At 41.0% G+C, this 16,463-nt stretch overlaps 2 protein-coding genes across 2 annotated transcripts; one reads left to right on the top strand and one right to left on the bottom strand.

Annotated features, from left to right (window-relative positions):
* Positions 1-60: 60 nt before the first annotated feature.
* Positions 61-12,451, top strand: usp4 (ubiquitin specific peptidase 4 (proto-oncogene)). The gene is given in 23 exon segments (XM_022192218.2): positions 61-410; positions 1,667-1,794; positions 1,910-2,040; positions 2,125-2,251; positions 2,390-2,535; positions 3,137-3,198; positions 3,377-3,523; positions 5,521-5,638; positions 5,731-5,904; positions 6,021-6,179; positions 6,619-6,805; positions 6,808-6,842; positions 7,046-7,129; positions 7,246-7,340; positions 7,438-7,620; positions 7,812-8,044; positions 8,173-8,370; positions 8,472-8,542; positions 8,627-8,742; positions 8,826-8,975; positions 10,267-10,370; positions 10,813-10,901; positions 11,083-12,451. Coding segments are annotated over 23 exon segments (3,012 nt in total). The 5' UTR covers positions 61-258; the 3' UTR covers positions 11,206-12,451.
* A 1,349-nt stretch (positions 12,452-13,800) lies between these two features.
* gpx1b (glutathione peroxidase 1b) lies at positions 13,801-15,321 on the bottom strand. The gene is made up of 2 exons (XM_022192222.2): positions 15,002-15,321; positions 13,801-14,457 (listed from the first exon to the last, which is right to left on the bottom strand). The coding sequence occupies exons 1-2, from the start codon at positions 15,215-15,217 to the stop codon at positions 14,107-14,109; spliced, it is 567 nt and encodes a 188-aa protein (XP_022047914.1). The 5' UTR covers positions 15,218-15,321; the 3' UTR covers positions 13,801-14,106.
* Positions 15,322-16,463: the final 1,142 nt, after the last annotated feature.

Here is a 16,463-nt window from a genome sequence, read left to right as displayed (position 1 = left end):
GCAGTTATTAAATCTGTGCCAGTCTGAGTTCAGGGCTGAGAGTTTGTTAAACTTGTGTTCTGAAGCAGGCCCCTGGACACTGCTGCTCATAAACGCAGTTGGCCCAGTAGTTTGGTAGTGTTGTGGACTGAACACTGGAGTGCAACAGCAGCTCCCCTCTGCTGTGCAGCGACCGTAGAGGAAGAAGAAGGTTTCCAATGAGCTGCTCGCCCGAGTGCGTCTCTTCCAGCGCGTTCACGATACCGGCACACAGGCTGCATGATGGCCGAGGGAGGCGGACCCGAGTCGGGCAACGCGGCAGACTCCGACTCGGAGCCGGTAGCCGCGCAAGTGCCAACACCTTCAACCGAGAGTCAAAAACAGGCTATTGGATCCCTTTTGAAAACAACTCTGAGGAAGGGCGACGAATGGTAAGGAGTGGCAACGACCAACGGTAACAGGGTGTTTTAGCTAGCCAACGTTAGCTAGTGAGAAACAGGAAATGCTAACATGCTAACGCTAGCAAGCTAATGACAGCGATAGTTGAACGTCTGAAATCGACAGCTGCTGTGCTACTGATATTTTGGCAGGCTAATGTTTAACAGATTAGCACGCTAGCCGCTAGTCCGACTTTTAAATGTCTCTGTTAAGCAGTGGCTGTAGTACGCATCAGCATTAGTCGTGAACAAGTGGCTCATTTCTACACTAATTGAACCTTAATGGCTGTTTTGTGAGAAGTTGGACGATGTTAGCTGATGTGGTGGTAGCTAGTCGGCTGATAAAATAATTTAGGCCCTGCATTCAGATTGTAGGTTCTCCTTTCAGTCAAACCGGCTCGTTATTGCTGTGTTGTGATCATGAAACGGGCCCGTTAGCGGAATTGTTACGAAATGTCGTTACCTGCTTGTCGTGACATGTCAGCTTAAGTTGTGTGATGTTTCATTACTGGTCAGACACCTGTGTTAGCTAACATAGTTTCAGACCATAAAGAACATTCAGGCCGAGGCATAGTCCAGCCAATGTAATAAAGAGGCTTCACTTCAGGAAATAAACAACAGAGGAATGTCAGATGAAGAAGCATTTCTATTGCTTCATTTGATTGAAATCGAAACTAAAGGAACCGGTTTTCAATCAGCGGCAAGCTACACAGTTAACGTGCTCATATGGTTATTTTGGTTAGCCAGGTAGTGCCTTTAGTTGATATTTAATGGTACTGTTAGGAATGAACAACCACTGTATGTGTATTAACACTGTTGTGCAGCCAAATAAATATCCTGTCAAAGGACAAAGAACATGTACTTCATCTGACTGAGACTCTGAGACTGATTCTTGAAGTGACCACACTAAAAAAAGAGCTCCATGGCCCAGCTATGTGAATCACCATGTGATTGCCTGCTATGTAAATACAAGCCTATTAACGAAAGGAGATTCTTTAGATGAGATTAAGTGAAACTGGCTCAGTGTTACTATATCTGCAAATGCCAAAGCATTTTGGTGTTGCATAATGTTCTTAGATGACATACACCTGTGTGCAGTGTCTCTCTTATACCCATGCATTTTATCATCACTGACCCTGTCTCGGTGACCAAGAAAATCCCTTATAAGATGAAAATGTTAAAGCTTTTAAAAGAAGTGTCGCAAAGTGTGATGTGCTTGCCACTAAGAGTCACCATTATTTGTGTTTTAGGTATCTAATAGACAGTCGGTGGTTCAAACAGTGGAAGAAGTATGTTGGGTTTGACAGCTGGGATATGTACAATGTTGGAGAGCGTAGCCTCTATCCAGGACCAATTGATAACTCTGGGCTGTTCTCAGGTAAAGCTTTCTTTTTTGATTCTAATTGTGGATACAGCAAATCCCCCACTGTGATTAAAAGAGCTATTTTTTCACCCAGCCTATAGTCATTTTATTTGTTTGTTTTCCCTTAAAGACCAGGAGACTCAGGCCTTGAAAGAGCACCTTATAGATGAGCTGGACTATGTCCTTGTGCCCACTGAGGCATGGAATAAGCTTGTCAGCTGGTACGCCTGCCTTGAGGGCCAGAGACCTATCGTCAGGAAGGTAATGCTGTTGAAGGTATTTTTCATTTTGACCGTGGACTGTAATGCATGGACTAGGCTTTCAAATATCTTCTTTCTTCTTTAGGTGGTTGAACATGGCATGTTTGTCAAGCACTGTAAAGTGGAAGTCTATCTGCTGGAGCTCAACTTGTGTGAGAATGACAACATGGACAATGTGATCACCCGTCATTTTAGTAAAGCTGACACTATAGGTAAGGGTTTACGTCAATATTCTATAGTTTCAATCTGTGCTTAACCAGATGACTTTGAAAATAACCCAATAAATAGCTTCTTGCATACTAAAATGTAGATGTGTATTCATAAATATTTATTCCATCCCATTCTTCCAGATACTATAGAGAAGGAGATGAGGACACTGTTCAATATACCATCAGAGAAGGAGACCAGGCTCTGGAACAAATACATGAGCAACACCTATGAGCAGCTGAACAAGCCAGACAGCACTGTGCAGGATGCTGGTCTCTTCCAGGGACAGGTAATGTCGACCCTTTGCCATTCAAATAATAATGAGATTCCTAATAAACCACAGAAGACCACAGCCTGGTAACATACTGGTACTAATTGTGTATACATAATTCATTTGCAGGCATTGCACTTAATAAGAGGAACACCAGAGAGCCTAATGCAGTGCATTAGCCTTACAATAAAACATGTCTGGTTAAGATTATGATGTTTAATTCTTTTTCAGACTGTCAAATAGAGGTCAGATTATAATTCAGTTTTGGTTTTGAGAGTGAAGCGTATATTGACATTATATTGCAAGGGTGATGTAAGGTATGACAAATATTTTGTTTCCCCTGTGCAAAAGTCTTCCCTGGGCTTGGTCTCATTTTTCCGCAGTAGTCATTGAACCTCAGATCTGTGACTGCAGCTGTATATTGGAGATTATACAACTTTTTAGAATAAGAAAGAAAATGTAAAAAATATATTTACATACTAAATTTCACATCAAATTGTACTTCATTAACCAGGAATTGGCAGTATTGGGAATGTATAACTCAACCCTGAGAAATGACAGCTCTGACAGGAAGGTCAAGTGTCCAAGCTTTGCTTTCATTCATCTTTTTTTCCCACAGGTGCTTGTGATTGAACGCAAGAATGAGGATGGCACATGGCCCAGACAAGCCTCCCATCCCAAGTAAGCAAGCCTTTTGTTTTTTTCAATCGTTTGTGAAAGAGGATAATAACTTGCATGCTGAATTTGACTCTTAAGAGCATTTGATCAAATATATATCTAAATTTACACAAGATTAAAAATGTGAAATCATTTGTGGAAATCTTCTGTTCTGAAACATGCTTTCACTCTTGCTCACCAGATCCAGTGCAACCCCATCCAGGAACTTCACTACCTCCCCAAAACTCTCCTCAAACTCATCAGTCAGTATATCCTCAACAGTAACTAACGGAGACAGCAGCTGTAGCCCTGGATACACACTCAACAACAGCACCTCATCTAGCAACAGGCAAGAGATCTTTTCTGATTTTTTTTTTCCACCTTCATTCTCTGTTTGTCCTTGCCTATATTTTACCTCACATTGATGTGTGCTGTACAGCTTGTAAGGCACAGAAGTGGTATTCATTGATTTTATTCTCTTCAGTGGTGACTACAAGCTTTTGGAAGACATGACCACCAATTTGCTACTTACTTTCTCAGCCCCTTTAATTCCCAGTTGTTTCTTGGTCAATGACTCTTTGAATATTTTGATAAGTGCTAATGCCAAGTAGAATAAAATTCTTGTACATTCAGTACTTCTCATGCACCTCATGTATGGTAAAGGGGATTAAAGGACATTTTAACACTCTACTCTACCTTCTCAGACACGTAGTGAATCAGTATGTAGTCTTTGCGTTCCTTTGTTGTTGGAAGAATAAATAATTTATTTACTGTTATACACAGCCCCATTTCTTTCATTTTAAGTTTGCTTTTACTGGTATATGTTCTGTTCGCTTTCCATTGCATGTTTGTCACCCAGATTAACAGTGCATATCGACATACTTGAAAGCATCCTGGTGTCTGATACGTACCTTGGGGTGCTGTATAATTTGAATCATATGGCGAGGTGAGAAACATGCAATGAAAGAACACACTGTAACTGTGGCAGCATACATCCATTACAGTACCAGTTTGCTGCATCTGTAGAAATGATTCAGATCCAGTTCATTTTGCAGACTGTAGACTGATTAAATTAGATCAAATACTGCACACGATATTTTCCCCATCCATATGCATGTCAGCAGAAAACTAATAGGTGGGAATAATTGTAGAGCTTTTGAATTAGCATTGAGTTTAGCTCATAAGAGTGGCATCCCTGATACTTCTTTTCGACTCTGTGCAGTGTTCCTGGATGCATCGTAATATGTGGTACACAGAGGAAGTTTTCTTCTCACATTTAAGCCAGGCACAGAGAATTAAGGGCAAAGGAGTGAACGTCTCAAAGGAATCAAAATGTAACTGCAGAATTGACATCTGTATTCAGTGCTTACTTTGCGAAATGGCTGCACTTCAAAAGGCTTTGATCTTCCTTTGATTTTCCTGATGACCTCAAGAGGTGGTTTGAGACTTAAAGTAACTGTTATAATTACAATTCCCATTTTAACTGGATGGCATATGCAATCAAGACCTAATATAATTAGACATAAAATACAAACAAGTTATGGAATAGAATACAGAACCGCTCTGAGCTTCTGTGATCCGAAATATTTTTTTCAGAAGTTGCGCCAGTTATTAACAATGTGTCATTGTTAATAAAAACAATAGTGTGGGGTAGATTGTTCACACATGTATGCTTGACATGTTAACTGTATGCTTGAACTTCATCTGTATAGCTCTTTTTATACGCAAAATGCAGCTCAAAGTGTTCCCCTGAGGTGATGTTTGTTGCTGGGATGTTCTATCCATGTACCATGTTTGAAAGGCATGTTTAAACATTCACCTGAAGTACTACACTCAACAAAAATATAAACGCAACACTTTTGTTTTTGCTCCCATTTTTTATGAGATGAACTCAAAGATCTAAAACTGTTTCCACATTCACAATATCACCATTTCTATCAAATATTGTTCACAAATCTGTCTAAATCTGTGATAATCCATCCCACCACTCAGGTGTGCCATATCAAGATGCTGATTAGACACCATGATTAGTGCACAGATGTGCCTTAGACTGCCCACAATAAAAGGCCACTCTGAAATGTGCAGTTTTGTTTTATTGGGGGGGGGTCACTAATTATCTCAGCAAAGGAGAAGTGCACACTATCACAGATTTAGACAGATTTGTGAACAATATTTGACAGAAATGGTGATATTGTGTGTGTGGAAAACGTTTTAGATCTTTTAGTTCATCTCATAAAAAATGGGAGCAAAAGCAAAAGTGTTGCGTTTATATTTTTGTTGAGTGTATCTTCATCCCAACACAGTGTCTATAGGATACCAACAGTAACAGGTCTGTTCTTCCAACAGATTTGGAGGCTACAATTCATACAGCTCCTCCTACAACTACAGAGAGTCACAATCACAGCCTGGTCTGTGTGGTCTCAGTAATTTGGGCAATACGTGCTTCATGAACTCTGCCCTCCAGGTAAAAATAACTGGGAAATATATTTACAACATTTGCTATATTTTTTGGTATCATCTTCATATAATCCACTTTTTTTTGTCCTCTTCCTCCAGTGCCTGAGCAATGCATCTCCACTCACAGAGTACTTCCTCAATGATCAGTATGAGGCAGAGATTAATAGAGACAATCCCCTGGGAATGAGGGGAGAGATAGCGGAGGCCTATGCAGATCTAGTAAAGCAGATGTGGCTGAGCCGCAGTAGCTACGTGGCCCCACGTACCTTCAAGGCGAGTGTTGTGAAACAGCTTTATCTGAAGCGAATGCTTAGAGATTGAAAATTTCCCAGTCAGAATCATGAAGTTCTACAGACAGAGTATGAAAGAGCTACCTTTTTTATTTTTAGACCCAGGTTGGACGCTTTGCCCCCCAGTTTTCAGGCTACCAGCAGCAGGACTCTCAGGAGTTGCTGGCCTTCCTGCTGGATGGGCTCCATGAAGATCTGAACCGTGTCAAGAAGAAGCCTTATCTGGCCCTGAGGGATGCAGAGGGCCGTCCGGATGAGGTATAGCACATCACAGAAATGGCATAATTGTTTTTAAAATAAAACTCTGTTTTCTGTGGTATTTTTTTCTCCCCAGGATGAAATGTTCAGTTTGATGCTGTTATGTACTGACGCTTAAATATCTGTTTTTGTAGCACTCCCAGCTCTGCTGCGTTTTATATATATATATATATATATATATATATATATATATATATATATATATCGAAAACCATTTTACACTTCAAAGAGAATGACTAAGCTACAATGACTGCTAGACTCTGACAGCTAGATATAGCATAGGTCTTTGTTTTACATCACATAATGTGCTTTGCTCTAAGCTTTTTTATAGTAAAGAAGGAATTGTATTAGCTTCATCCAGTTTTACACTTTCATCATGAATTGATGTTTTTAAATGACATCTAACTGCCATCTTTTTCCATTGGGTGTGGGATTACAGATTGTTGCCAGGGAAGCGTGGACGAACCACCGCTTGCGCAATGACTCCATTATAGTTGATATTTTTCATGGTCTCTTCAAATCCACATTGGTGTGCCCAGAGTGCTCCAAGGTGTCTGTAACCTTCGACCCATTCTGCTACCTCACACTGCCTCTGCCCATGAAGAAAGACCGTACGATGGAGGTTTTTTGGTTCGATCTGACCCTCAGTCTAGACCCACACAGGTGAGTCAAAATTTATCTTGTTTAGACCAGAACCTGCAATTGAACTGGTTCTAATCAGTTCATAATAAGTAATAGTAAAATTCAGATAAAAAAAAATACAGGTTAGCTTTTGGACTTACTGCTGAGTCTGAGATTATTTCAAAATGTATTGAAAGCTGTAGATCACTGAGGCACTGAATCTTGTTTCTTTTTTTGTCTGGCAGTATCGGGTGGTGGTCCCCAAACTGGGTACGGTTACAGACCTGTGCAGCGCCTTGTCCAAACTCTGTGGATTCCCCCCGGAAAATGTTAGAACCTCACTTCTTTACACCATTTGTTTAATTCAATCTCCAATACCCCAAGCTTCACATTTTCTTTGTTTTATCTCATTTAACCTAAGTTTGTAACCTGCTTGTTGTTGTAGATGGTGGTGGCGGATGTTTACAATCATAGGTTCCATAAAATTTACAGGCGAGATGATGGCCTCAACCAAATCATGGAGAAAGACGACATCTTTGTGTAAGTCTTGTTGACTGAAAGATGAGCTGTGAAGTCGGTTTGTGTGATCCCAGTATAATCTGAGTATAATGTGTGTTTTTGTTGGTGCTTTTTGCAGGTATGAGGTACAGGAGGAGGACAGTGAGAAGATGAATCTGCCTGTATATTTCAGGGAGCGCCACTCAAAGCATGCTGGGAGCTCCACAAGCACCATGCTTTTTGGCCAGCCTTTACTCATCACCGTGCCCAGACAAAACCTCATAGCAGACGTTCTTTATGATAAGATCCTAGAGAGAATTGGGTGAGAATATACTGTGTGGATGAGAAAAAAATGAAGCCACATTACAGTACAGTACCAACAAGGAAGGGAGGAAAATTGATAATGAATTAATGACATAACGATAACTTAAATAATTTAAGTTCTCTCAAAAACTTTTTCTGTGTTTGATTCTGGCTGCTGTTTCTTAACTTTTTTCCCTGTTCCTGTCACAGACGCTATGTAAAACACTCCCAGAGCCCAAATAGTGACAGCAGGGCGTCTGCCTCAGCTTCAGCCACCTTTGCCAGTTGCAGTCAGGCTCCTGAATGTTCCACATCATCTAGTCTCAATGCCAGTCTGGGTGGCTGTGGGAGCCCCCTGTCAGATGGGGCTTCTTGCAGTGCCAGCTCCAGTAATGGCAGCAACCACTCAGGGACCTGCAATGAAACTAATGGGCTATATGATGGTAAGTGGCTGACTTAAATTCTGCTGGACACAACTGTTAACCAGACATTAAGGAAACACTGATCAAAGAGCGGTGGACAGGAAATGAAAAAAATAACGAGATGTCCACTACTGTCTGTGTGTGTTTAGGTGAAGAAGAGGCCATGGACCACCAGGTGAGTCCAGAGCCAGAGAATGGTCAGTCTGAAGAGGAGGAGGAGACTTCTGACTTGGAAAATGGGTCCAAAGGAGACACAGCAAAGCTTTTCACTTTCAGCATAGTCAACTCGTATGGAACAGCCAACATCAGCCCGCTGCCCTGTGATGGAAATGTTCTCAAGCTTAATCGTCAGTTTAAAATACTTTAAACTTACAGTTTGACTCATAGTAAAACTTTTTACAGTCACTTTTTTTGTTTACACTGCTCCTCCCACCTCTTTTCTCTGCAGCACATTCCACGGTGGCAATCGACTGGGACACAGAGTCAAAGAAACTCTGTTATGATGAACAGGAAGCAGAGGTCAGTGGTTTAATGTTCATCAGACAATTCTGTGACGCAGTAATGCAAACTGTTTATTAATGTTTGTGTAAATATTGTGTGTAGGCCTATGAGAAGCATGAGAGCATGCTGCAACCCCAAAAAAAGAAAGCCACCGTGGCTCTGAGGGAATGCATCGAGCTCTTTACAACCATGGAGACTCTGGGAGAACACGACCCATGGTAAGGCTTCATCAGCATAGCATACCGCCTGACGTCCACCTTTTCCACTATCTTTGTCCTCTAAATCCAGTCCTTTTGTTTAGGTATTGTCCAACATGCAAGAAGCACCAACAGGCCACAAAAAAGTTTGACTTGTGGTCGCTGCCTCGCATTCTGGTAGTTCACCTAAAGCGTTTCTCCTACAATCGATGTTGGAGGGACAAGCTGGACACAGTGGTGGACTTTCCCATCAGGTATGCAGGAAGAGGTTCTCTTTCATCTTAAAGTCAATAAGTTGAAGATGGTTCTTAATTTAAAAAAAAAAGCTGCATTCTGGTGTTATTGCAAAGGAGTTCTTGTTCCCCTTTTAATCATGGAATGTACCATATCATACCCTTAACTATGCCCCTGTATACCCTTAGGAGGGCGGGCTGGATCTTCTCCCTTCTAAACATTGGATTATTGTCTGCTACACTGGTGACCGATTTAGAATCTAAACCTTGATAGTGAAAATTCCAAACTGTTTTGTTAGAAGCAGCAACCAGCCTCACAGTCACTATCATTAACTCTGTTTACCATTACTTAAAACCATAGTGTTTTTTCCTTTTGCATTCTCATACTACTGAAAAGTATTTGGCCACAGTTGGGCACCCCATAGCCCAACAGATTAGAGACATACATAATGGAAATGTTCTCAGTTCGTGACCATCAGGACCTTTTTTAGATTTACACCTAATTTTTGTCTGTCTCCCCACTTGTTCTATTAAATAAAGGCAAAATGCAAATAATAATTTAAAAAAAAACTTCAAAAGGTACCCTTCACAGCCATTTATTGGCATTGATTTCAGCTGACTTCTGTAACCTTAGGTAGGAGTGATGATTAAACAGAAAAAAAACCTTTTGTTGCTTAAAACGTGAATGAAAAATGTCTCAGAATAGTTACAACCACAATCTAAACTTTCTGTGAAAATATTGAAAATCAGTGATGTAATCATAATTTATGCACATTTTTTCCATTAAAAAACAAAACAACTCATAGGGGAGATGTGAATATTGTGACAAGTGAACTGAACAGGCTTTAGTTTTATTGTGACTTTAACACCAGAGGGAGCTAAAAATCACAGAATACATCAACCAGAAGTCTGATCAATTAAATATTGATTACACTTCCAAGAAGTGGAGTCTTGTGTCTGAGTTGAGATCATACTTCAAAGAATAATCAGACCCATGTTCTAACCACCCCTTGTCTTTATGATCTGTAATCTCCAACGCTGTGTTGTGAAATTGAGAAGTTGCCTCAGGATTGTGTGGCCTAACAGCTACTTGTCTCACTCCTGGAATGAAGCATATATTGACCTCTGTTGAGGAAGTTGATCCACCAGAAACAATGAAGCAGAGAAAACGCTGCTGCAATCCTGCTTTAAAAAAGGCTGAGTCATGCTTACTTAGGGAGCCTTAATCATACAGTAGGCCTACATGCAGTGTTTTTCTGCCCTTTCATTTCTTGTCTGTTTTCTTCAACTGATGGTGTGTTTTCTTTACCAGGGATCTGAACATGTCCGAGTTTGTGTGCGACCCTAAGGCCAGCCCCTACATCTATGACCTTATTGCAGTGTCAAACCACTATGGAGGAATGGGAGGGGGTCACTGTAAGTCACTTATTTCCCTTTTTTTCTGTGTTGGATATTTTGGAAATAAATTTATTTTTGAATGGGAAACAAAATACAAGGTCACTGCTCGGCAACATACAATGAAGAGCTTCTTTTTACTTTAACCAATTAAAATTTGACCTAGTAAAAAAAACTGATCTGTAGTCTGTGTGACGCCTTGTTTAGTCTTCAAACATGTGAACAGTATGTCAACAGATGAGGTGCTGAACTGATCACTTTGTCTCCATGGACACTGCGGTCGGTTACATTTTAATGCAACAAAAAGCTTCATGTCATTGTTCTCTCTGGCATTGAGTCATATTTTCCTTGCATGTCCTTTGTTTATTTGTAGCAAACTGGTGTGATAAGATTGTTACCTTTTCCTGCTTAAGGAACAACCTCAGTCGTTGTTCATTGACATTACCTCCTCTCTGTCTGACAGACACGGCTTATGGCAAGAATAAAGTGGATGGAAAGTGGCATTACTTTGATGACAGCAGTGTCTCGTCTGCCTCAGAGGACCAGATTGTGGTGAGTTGTGACTCTTAAATGTCGAATACCTGCAGAGATGCAGTATTTGTTGCACTGTTTTTTTTATCTTAATAAAGATGTTCAATAAAGATGATAGTCCCCAGCCTCCTTGGCTTTTTATCTGTGGTGTCAGGTGTTCCTCTTCAGGCAGTGTAATCGTATCCTTGTCTTCCCGTTGCAGACTAAAGCAGCCTACGTGCTGTTCTATCAACGCAGAGACGAGGAAAGCTCTTCCAAACCTCAGCCTTCGGCCTCGTTAGGAGGAGCCCCTGAGCCAGCCGATGACCACATGGACACAAACTGAGGAGCCCTGACGCAAAGGGACACACACTGAAAACGCATATGGCAAATAGAGACACTCGGACGCACACACAAAGCTACTTTAGTGACAGAGGATTCCACAGACTTAACATTATTAACCCTACCTTCCCCGTATTTTATTTGATTTCTATCTTGTATGTTGTCAACTAGAGCCAACAGCCTTGTCAGAAGAGTGAACTGAGAGACTTCCTCCCTGCGGCGGGTGGCCTACTGATTTCTGAACATAGTTTACTAGTCTGGAACTAAGAGGAATATAAATGGATATAGGTCCTCTCACTGGATGAACAGAATGTTAGAAGTGCCCTCAAATGCGTAGATTAGCAAATATTTCTGTTGCCCACGAGAACAGCCAGAAATATTTTTAAAAAAAAGAAGAAGAAAAAAAAGCCAAATGCACATATTATTTCAACCAAAGCGTTCCAACATATTTATGATAAAATGAACCAACTGTTAAGATGTTAGCCGGACACTGGCATTGTGCCTGATTTATCTCTAATATTCTTGCTGTGCTGAGGTGAATGCAAACTTTTAACAGTGTGATGTGCACACGGAACAATACATGCCGCACTTGTTGAAAGGATCCTGTGACCTTATGCCGCCTGTGTAAAGTGGAGGAGATCCTGCTGCTTCAGAGTAGCTGTTACAGCTGTGCTCCTGGCCTGCTGGATCTGAGTGTGATCTAAACCACAGAGGGGATGTCTTGTTTCAAGGTTTTTAACAGCTCGGTCTTGAGGCGAGTCGTGGCAGGAGCTGTTTTTTCGACCTCGCTCGTGGTCGGCCATGGTTATTTGTTTGACGCACAGCATGGGCTCCGGTGTCTCTCTTATGAGAGGAGTCTTACCCTGCTAACAATTTTTATTTTCTTTCTTTTTTTCATTTTGTAATCACAATGCAAAAGCGGCCTTTCAATTCCTGCAACCTGAAAAAAAGGAGGCACTTTGAATTCTCCACGAGTACATTATCTACCTGCTTCAGGTGTATCTAGACATGACAGAACTGTATGGTTTGGCCTTGACATTAAGGGTTATGGTCTGTCATACACTTCCAGGTCATTTTAATGTGTCTTTTAAGCATAATTTGATTGCTGCCTGATTGGACCCCTAGCTCACCTTGCAATAGCTTGTCCTTATTAGTCTTGTACTATAATGCAGCTCTGTATTGAAATGGCTATGTTATTTGATATCTTCAAAGCACACTGAGTGAAGCGAAATAAACTAGAATAAAAGTGGTGCTTTATTCATGAAACTTGAACTTGCTCCCAGTCATGAGGAACAATCTCCATGTGTTATCAGATGGGGGCAGGGCAGCAGTACCTTAACAGCATTCTCACTGAATGCAGGCACTTTGAGCCACTTGCTTTCCTTCCAGTGATCTTAGTACTCTACTCTGCTGTCAAAGAAAAATACATCCAAGTTGTTTCTGGTAATAAGACAAGTAAACAGTCCCTTTATTTCATCTTAATGTAGTCTTTATAGACATAAAATGATCCCAGGAAGCACAGTCATTACAGGTGTCTTGAATGTGATGGGCTTGAGTATAAAATAGAATGAATTTAATTCTGCTCAATAACAAAGGTCTTCTAGTAAAACCAGCTGGCAGTTAGTACTTAATGTATCTATTCTCACAAGTCTTGTTCTGTGGCATAAGTTCTGCACTTTGTTGCATAATGGCATGTTAACACGTGGGGCCTCCAAGTGCCCTGTCTGCTGGTTGGTCCTGCCACCATTATGTCGTTCAGAAATGACTACCTAAATATAATCATTTATGCCTATGACATAGAAAAGCTTTACATCATATCTGTGATCCTAGATCCTTTATCGAAAACAAAATTCAGCTGCCAACTGCAGAAAATCTGTTTTCTTTCCCCCCCATGAAAATCAGAGCTGTTACAGCAAATCAAAAATAACTGAAGAGATGTAAATAATCACACTATTTTAAATAGGTGTATAAATTCTTGTCCTCATATTTATCTTATTGCCGATATCTACAGTTTTTGTTTTTAACTGAGAACTATTTGAATTCAAAGTACAATAAAGACTGGAAGCCTCAACAAGGTGGTTTGTTTGAACTGAGTGCACACAACACCGAAGCCGTGATTGTCTACAGAAACTAGTTGTGAAATACCCATTTGTGCGTCTGCGAAACGCCCTGTGTTTGCAGGTGATGCAATATGTGCTCGTACTTGGATTCAAAAATGTTTGAATTCAAAGTACAATAAAAACTGGGAGCATCAACAAGGTGGTTTGGTTGGACTAAGTGCATGCGCTGTAACCCCACGCTAAAGTCTGAGCTCTTATGCAAGTCATCCCGTCTGCATTGCAACATTATCTACCATTTATAGGTGATGCAACCTGAATTACTTGCAAATCATGCTGACAAGTTGCAAAGTGGACTATAATCTGTAACTGGGTGTGGGCAGGAAGAACCAACATGTAATCACACAAAGTGCAGCTGTGTGCAAAACTGTGATTTGCTGAGTATTTTAACCCCTTTTCTTTTCAGATGACATCTGTGAGACTGGTTTCAGGCTGAATAATGATCTAAAAAACTTAACTGATTCAGAGGCAGACAGCGAAAGTCGTGAAAAAATACATTTATTGGTCCTCTTCATACATCACACCAGCTGTGCTTTACATGCACCCGATGCAGCTACAGAAGTTCTGCCTTTTACGTTTCATCAGATTACCTCCACACAACTTGGTTTCAGAGGATGTCTTCATTTAGCAAAAGAACACAACAGTAGCCATCAAGTTCAAGAGAGCACAGATGGTGTGGAAATGTCTGCACCATCTACAGAAACTATGGAGGGAGAACAGTGAGAACTGGTGTTCAAAGGCTGGTGCAAGTGGAAGCTGTAGGACGGCCGAGCATGTTGGAGGGTTTCCTATTTTGCCTGACTGAGGAGCTTCTTGATGTCTCCTTCGATGTCGCTGGTGAGGAACCTCCTGCTGTAGCGCTTGAAGGGGACTCCATCTGGTGCGATGAGGAACTTCTCAAAGTTCCAGGCCACGTCGTTCCTGCAGACCGGGCTCCAGATGATCAGCTTGGGGTCGCTGATTAGGGCTGATGGGTCGTCGCTGGGGTACGGGAGGCTCTCCCTCAGGAACACAAACAAGGGATCGGCGTCCTTTCCATTCACATCCACCTTCTCAAGGAGCTGAAACTTTGGCTCAAAGCCATTTCCAGGACGGACGTACTTCAGAGACAGGAGGATTTCTTCATTCTTGCAGTTCTCCTGCATGGGTTGATAACATTGTTAGTGTCTGTTTATAAAGCAAGTTGTGTCTACTCAACTGTGAACTGTTTGACTTCCTTCTTCCTAAGAAGCCTTGAGATCAGCCCAGAACATCATTTATTAAAGAGTTACTAATTACTATAAACACCTTCTTCCTGCACAAAGAAAGCATGATGAATGAAGGCATTGTGACAAGAGGAACAACTTGATTTGTTGGTAGGTGTAACTATGTTGCTCAACCACAAGTTCCTCATTACCTAAACTTTAGGTAGAGCTTAAACTGCTCCACTAACACGCTCACATTAAAAATGAATGCTTGAATTTAAGACTCACTTCTCATTACTGGATGTTGCAGTTGGAAGCTGACTAAAACCTAACCTTAAACATGCCAGTAAACTTAGAAAATCAGCTGAATGAGAGGAAGTACAGAAAAAAAGACGTTTAGTTTCCATCTAAGTGGGCTGTTAACATTAATGTTGCACTTAATGTGATCAGTGGCACATATTAGGAATTACCACCTTAAGGAGCAGGTAGATGTGCTCACCTGATGGCCGAACTGGTTGCAGGGCACTCCCAGGATAACGAGCCCTTTGCCGGCGTACCGCTGGTGGAGCTCGTTCATCTGGGTGTAATCCCTGGTGGTCGTACCTCAGAGAGACGCCACATTCTCAATGAGGACCACTTTGCCCTGAAGGGACGAGAAGTTAAACGTTTCCCCCGTCAACAGCTTGGCCTTGAGGCTGTAAAATTTCGCGGCCATTCTTCTTCTTCCTCTTGCGTTCTTCCTTAAGACCTATAAAATCTCCTTCACTCGCTGCTGTCTGCCACTTCAGATCCAGCTGACGGTCTTATACCGTCAAAGAGTTTGTACTGGTTGTCAAGATAATTCACTCCCTGCAACCTGCAACACGGCCTACATACAGCCTAGAGGTATGAAGTGTCATGAGGGAAGCAAACCTTCAAAGCAATAGCACAGAATGCATCAGCTATATGCAAAAAAAAAAAAAATGAAATTACTGAACTGCCAAATGATTCAAAATTACATCATTTTACAATAATAGCCTTATTATAAGTTAAGAATAAAATATTTGCTCTTGTGCATTGTGGAAAACTAGACTTACCCTAATAAACAGCTGAGCCATTCCTCCACACCTGTACAATAGACAGTATTCCAATGGATATGTACAGCATTTTTTGCACTATGAACAGCATTCTCTGCTTTTTGCACTGTATCATGCAATTATCATTTTGCACTACTGTGTTTATACATTATTTTCTAGCTTGTAAATATCTGTATATATTGTGTTACATTTATTTTATTGCTACTATTTTCCCTGTTCTTCTCTGTGTAGTTTCTTTTTTTTTTTTTTTGCTTATTCTCTTTCCACATTCCTAGGATGACACCAACAGCCGAAATCAAATTCCTTGGCCATTAAAGCTGAGTCTGATTACTGCATTTAATTAAAGATTCAATAGTAGGAATTGCATGCAGCAAAAGTCTCCTTTCATTACCAAGAGTCAAATCTCTTTTCTTTTTTGAGGGTGGAGTATTTCATCTGTCCACCTGTCCATGCGTTTGATAATGGATTCAATCCTCCTCAGTGTAAAGAATATCAGTGTTGCACTCCCCCCCCCCCCCCCCCCCCCCCCCCAGCTGCTTCTTGCTGGACAGTTTTTATTGCTCTCCTTTTTTTGTTTTTTAAAGATATGCCAAATGTCTTTTTTTTTTTTTTTTTTTTTTAAAAAAACAAACCTTCAAGTTAAGTGATGGGCTTGTCCTGTTCATATTATTTTTTTATTTTTAATTGTCTTTACTGCACTGTAGTTCAATGGTTAGCACTGTTGCCTCACAGAATATCCCCGGTTCACGTCCTGGCCTGGGATCTTTCTGCATGGAGTTTGCATGTTCTCCCTGTGCATGTGTGGGTTTTCTATGGCTTCCTCCCACAGTCCAAAAACACAACTGGTGATTCTAAATTGTCTGTAGGTGTGAATTTGTGATAGAC

This window comes from Acanthochromis polyacanthus, chromosome 5 (assembly GCF_021347895.1).
Source record: "Acanthochromis polyacanthus isolate Apoly-LR-REF ecotype Palm Island chromosome 5, KAUST_Apoly_ChrSc, whole genome shotgun sequence".
Classification (NCBI taxonomy): Eukaryota; Metazoa; Chordata; class Actinopteri; family Pomacentridae; genus Acanthochromis; species Acanthochromis polyacanthus.
This window is presented reverse-complemented; position numbering and strand designations above follow the sequence as displayed.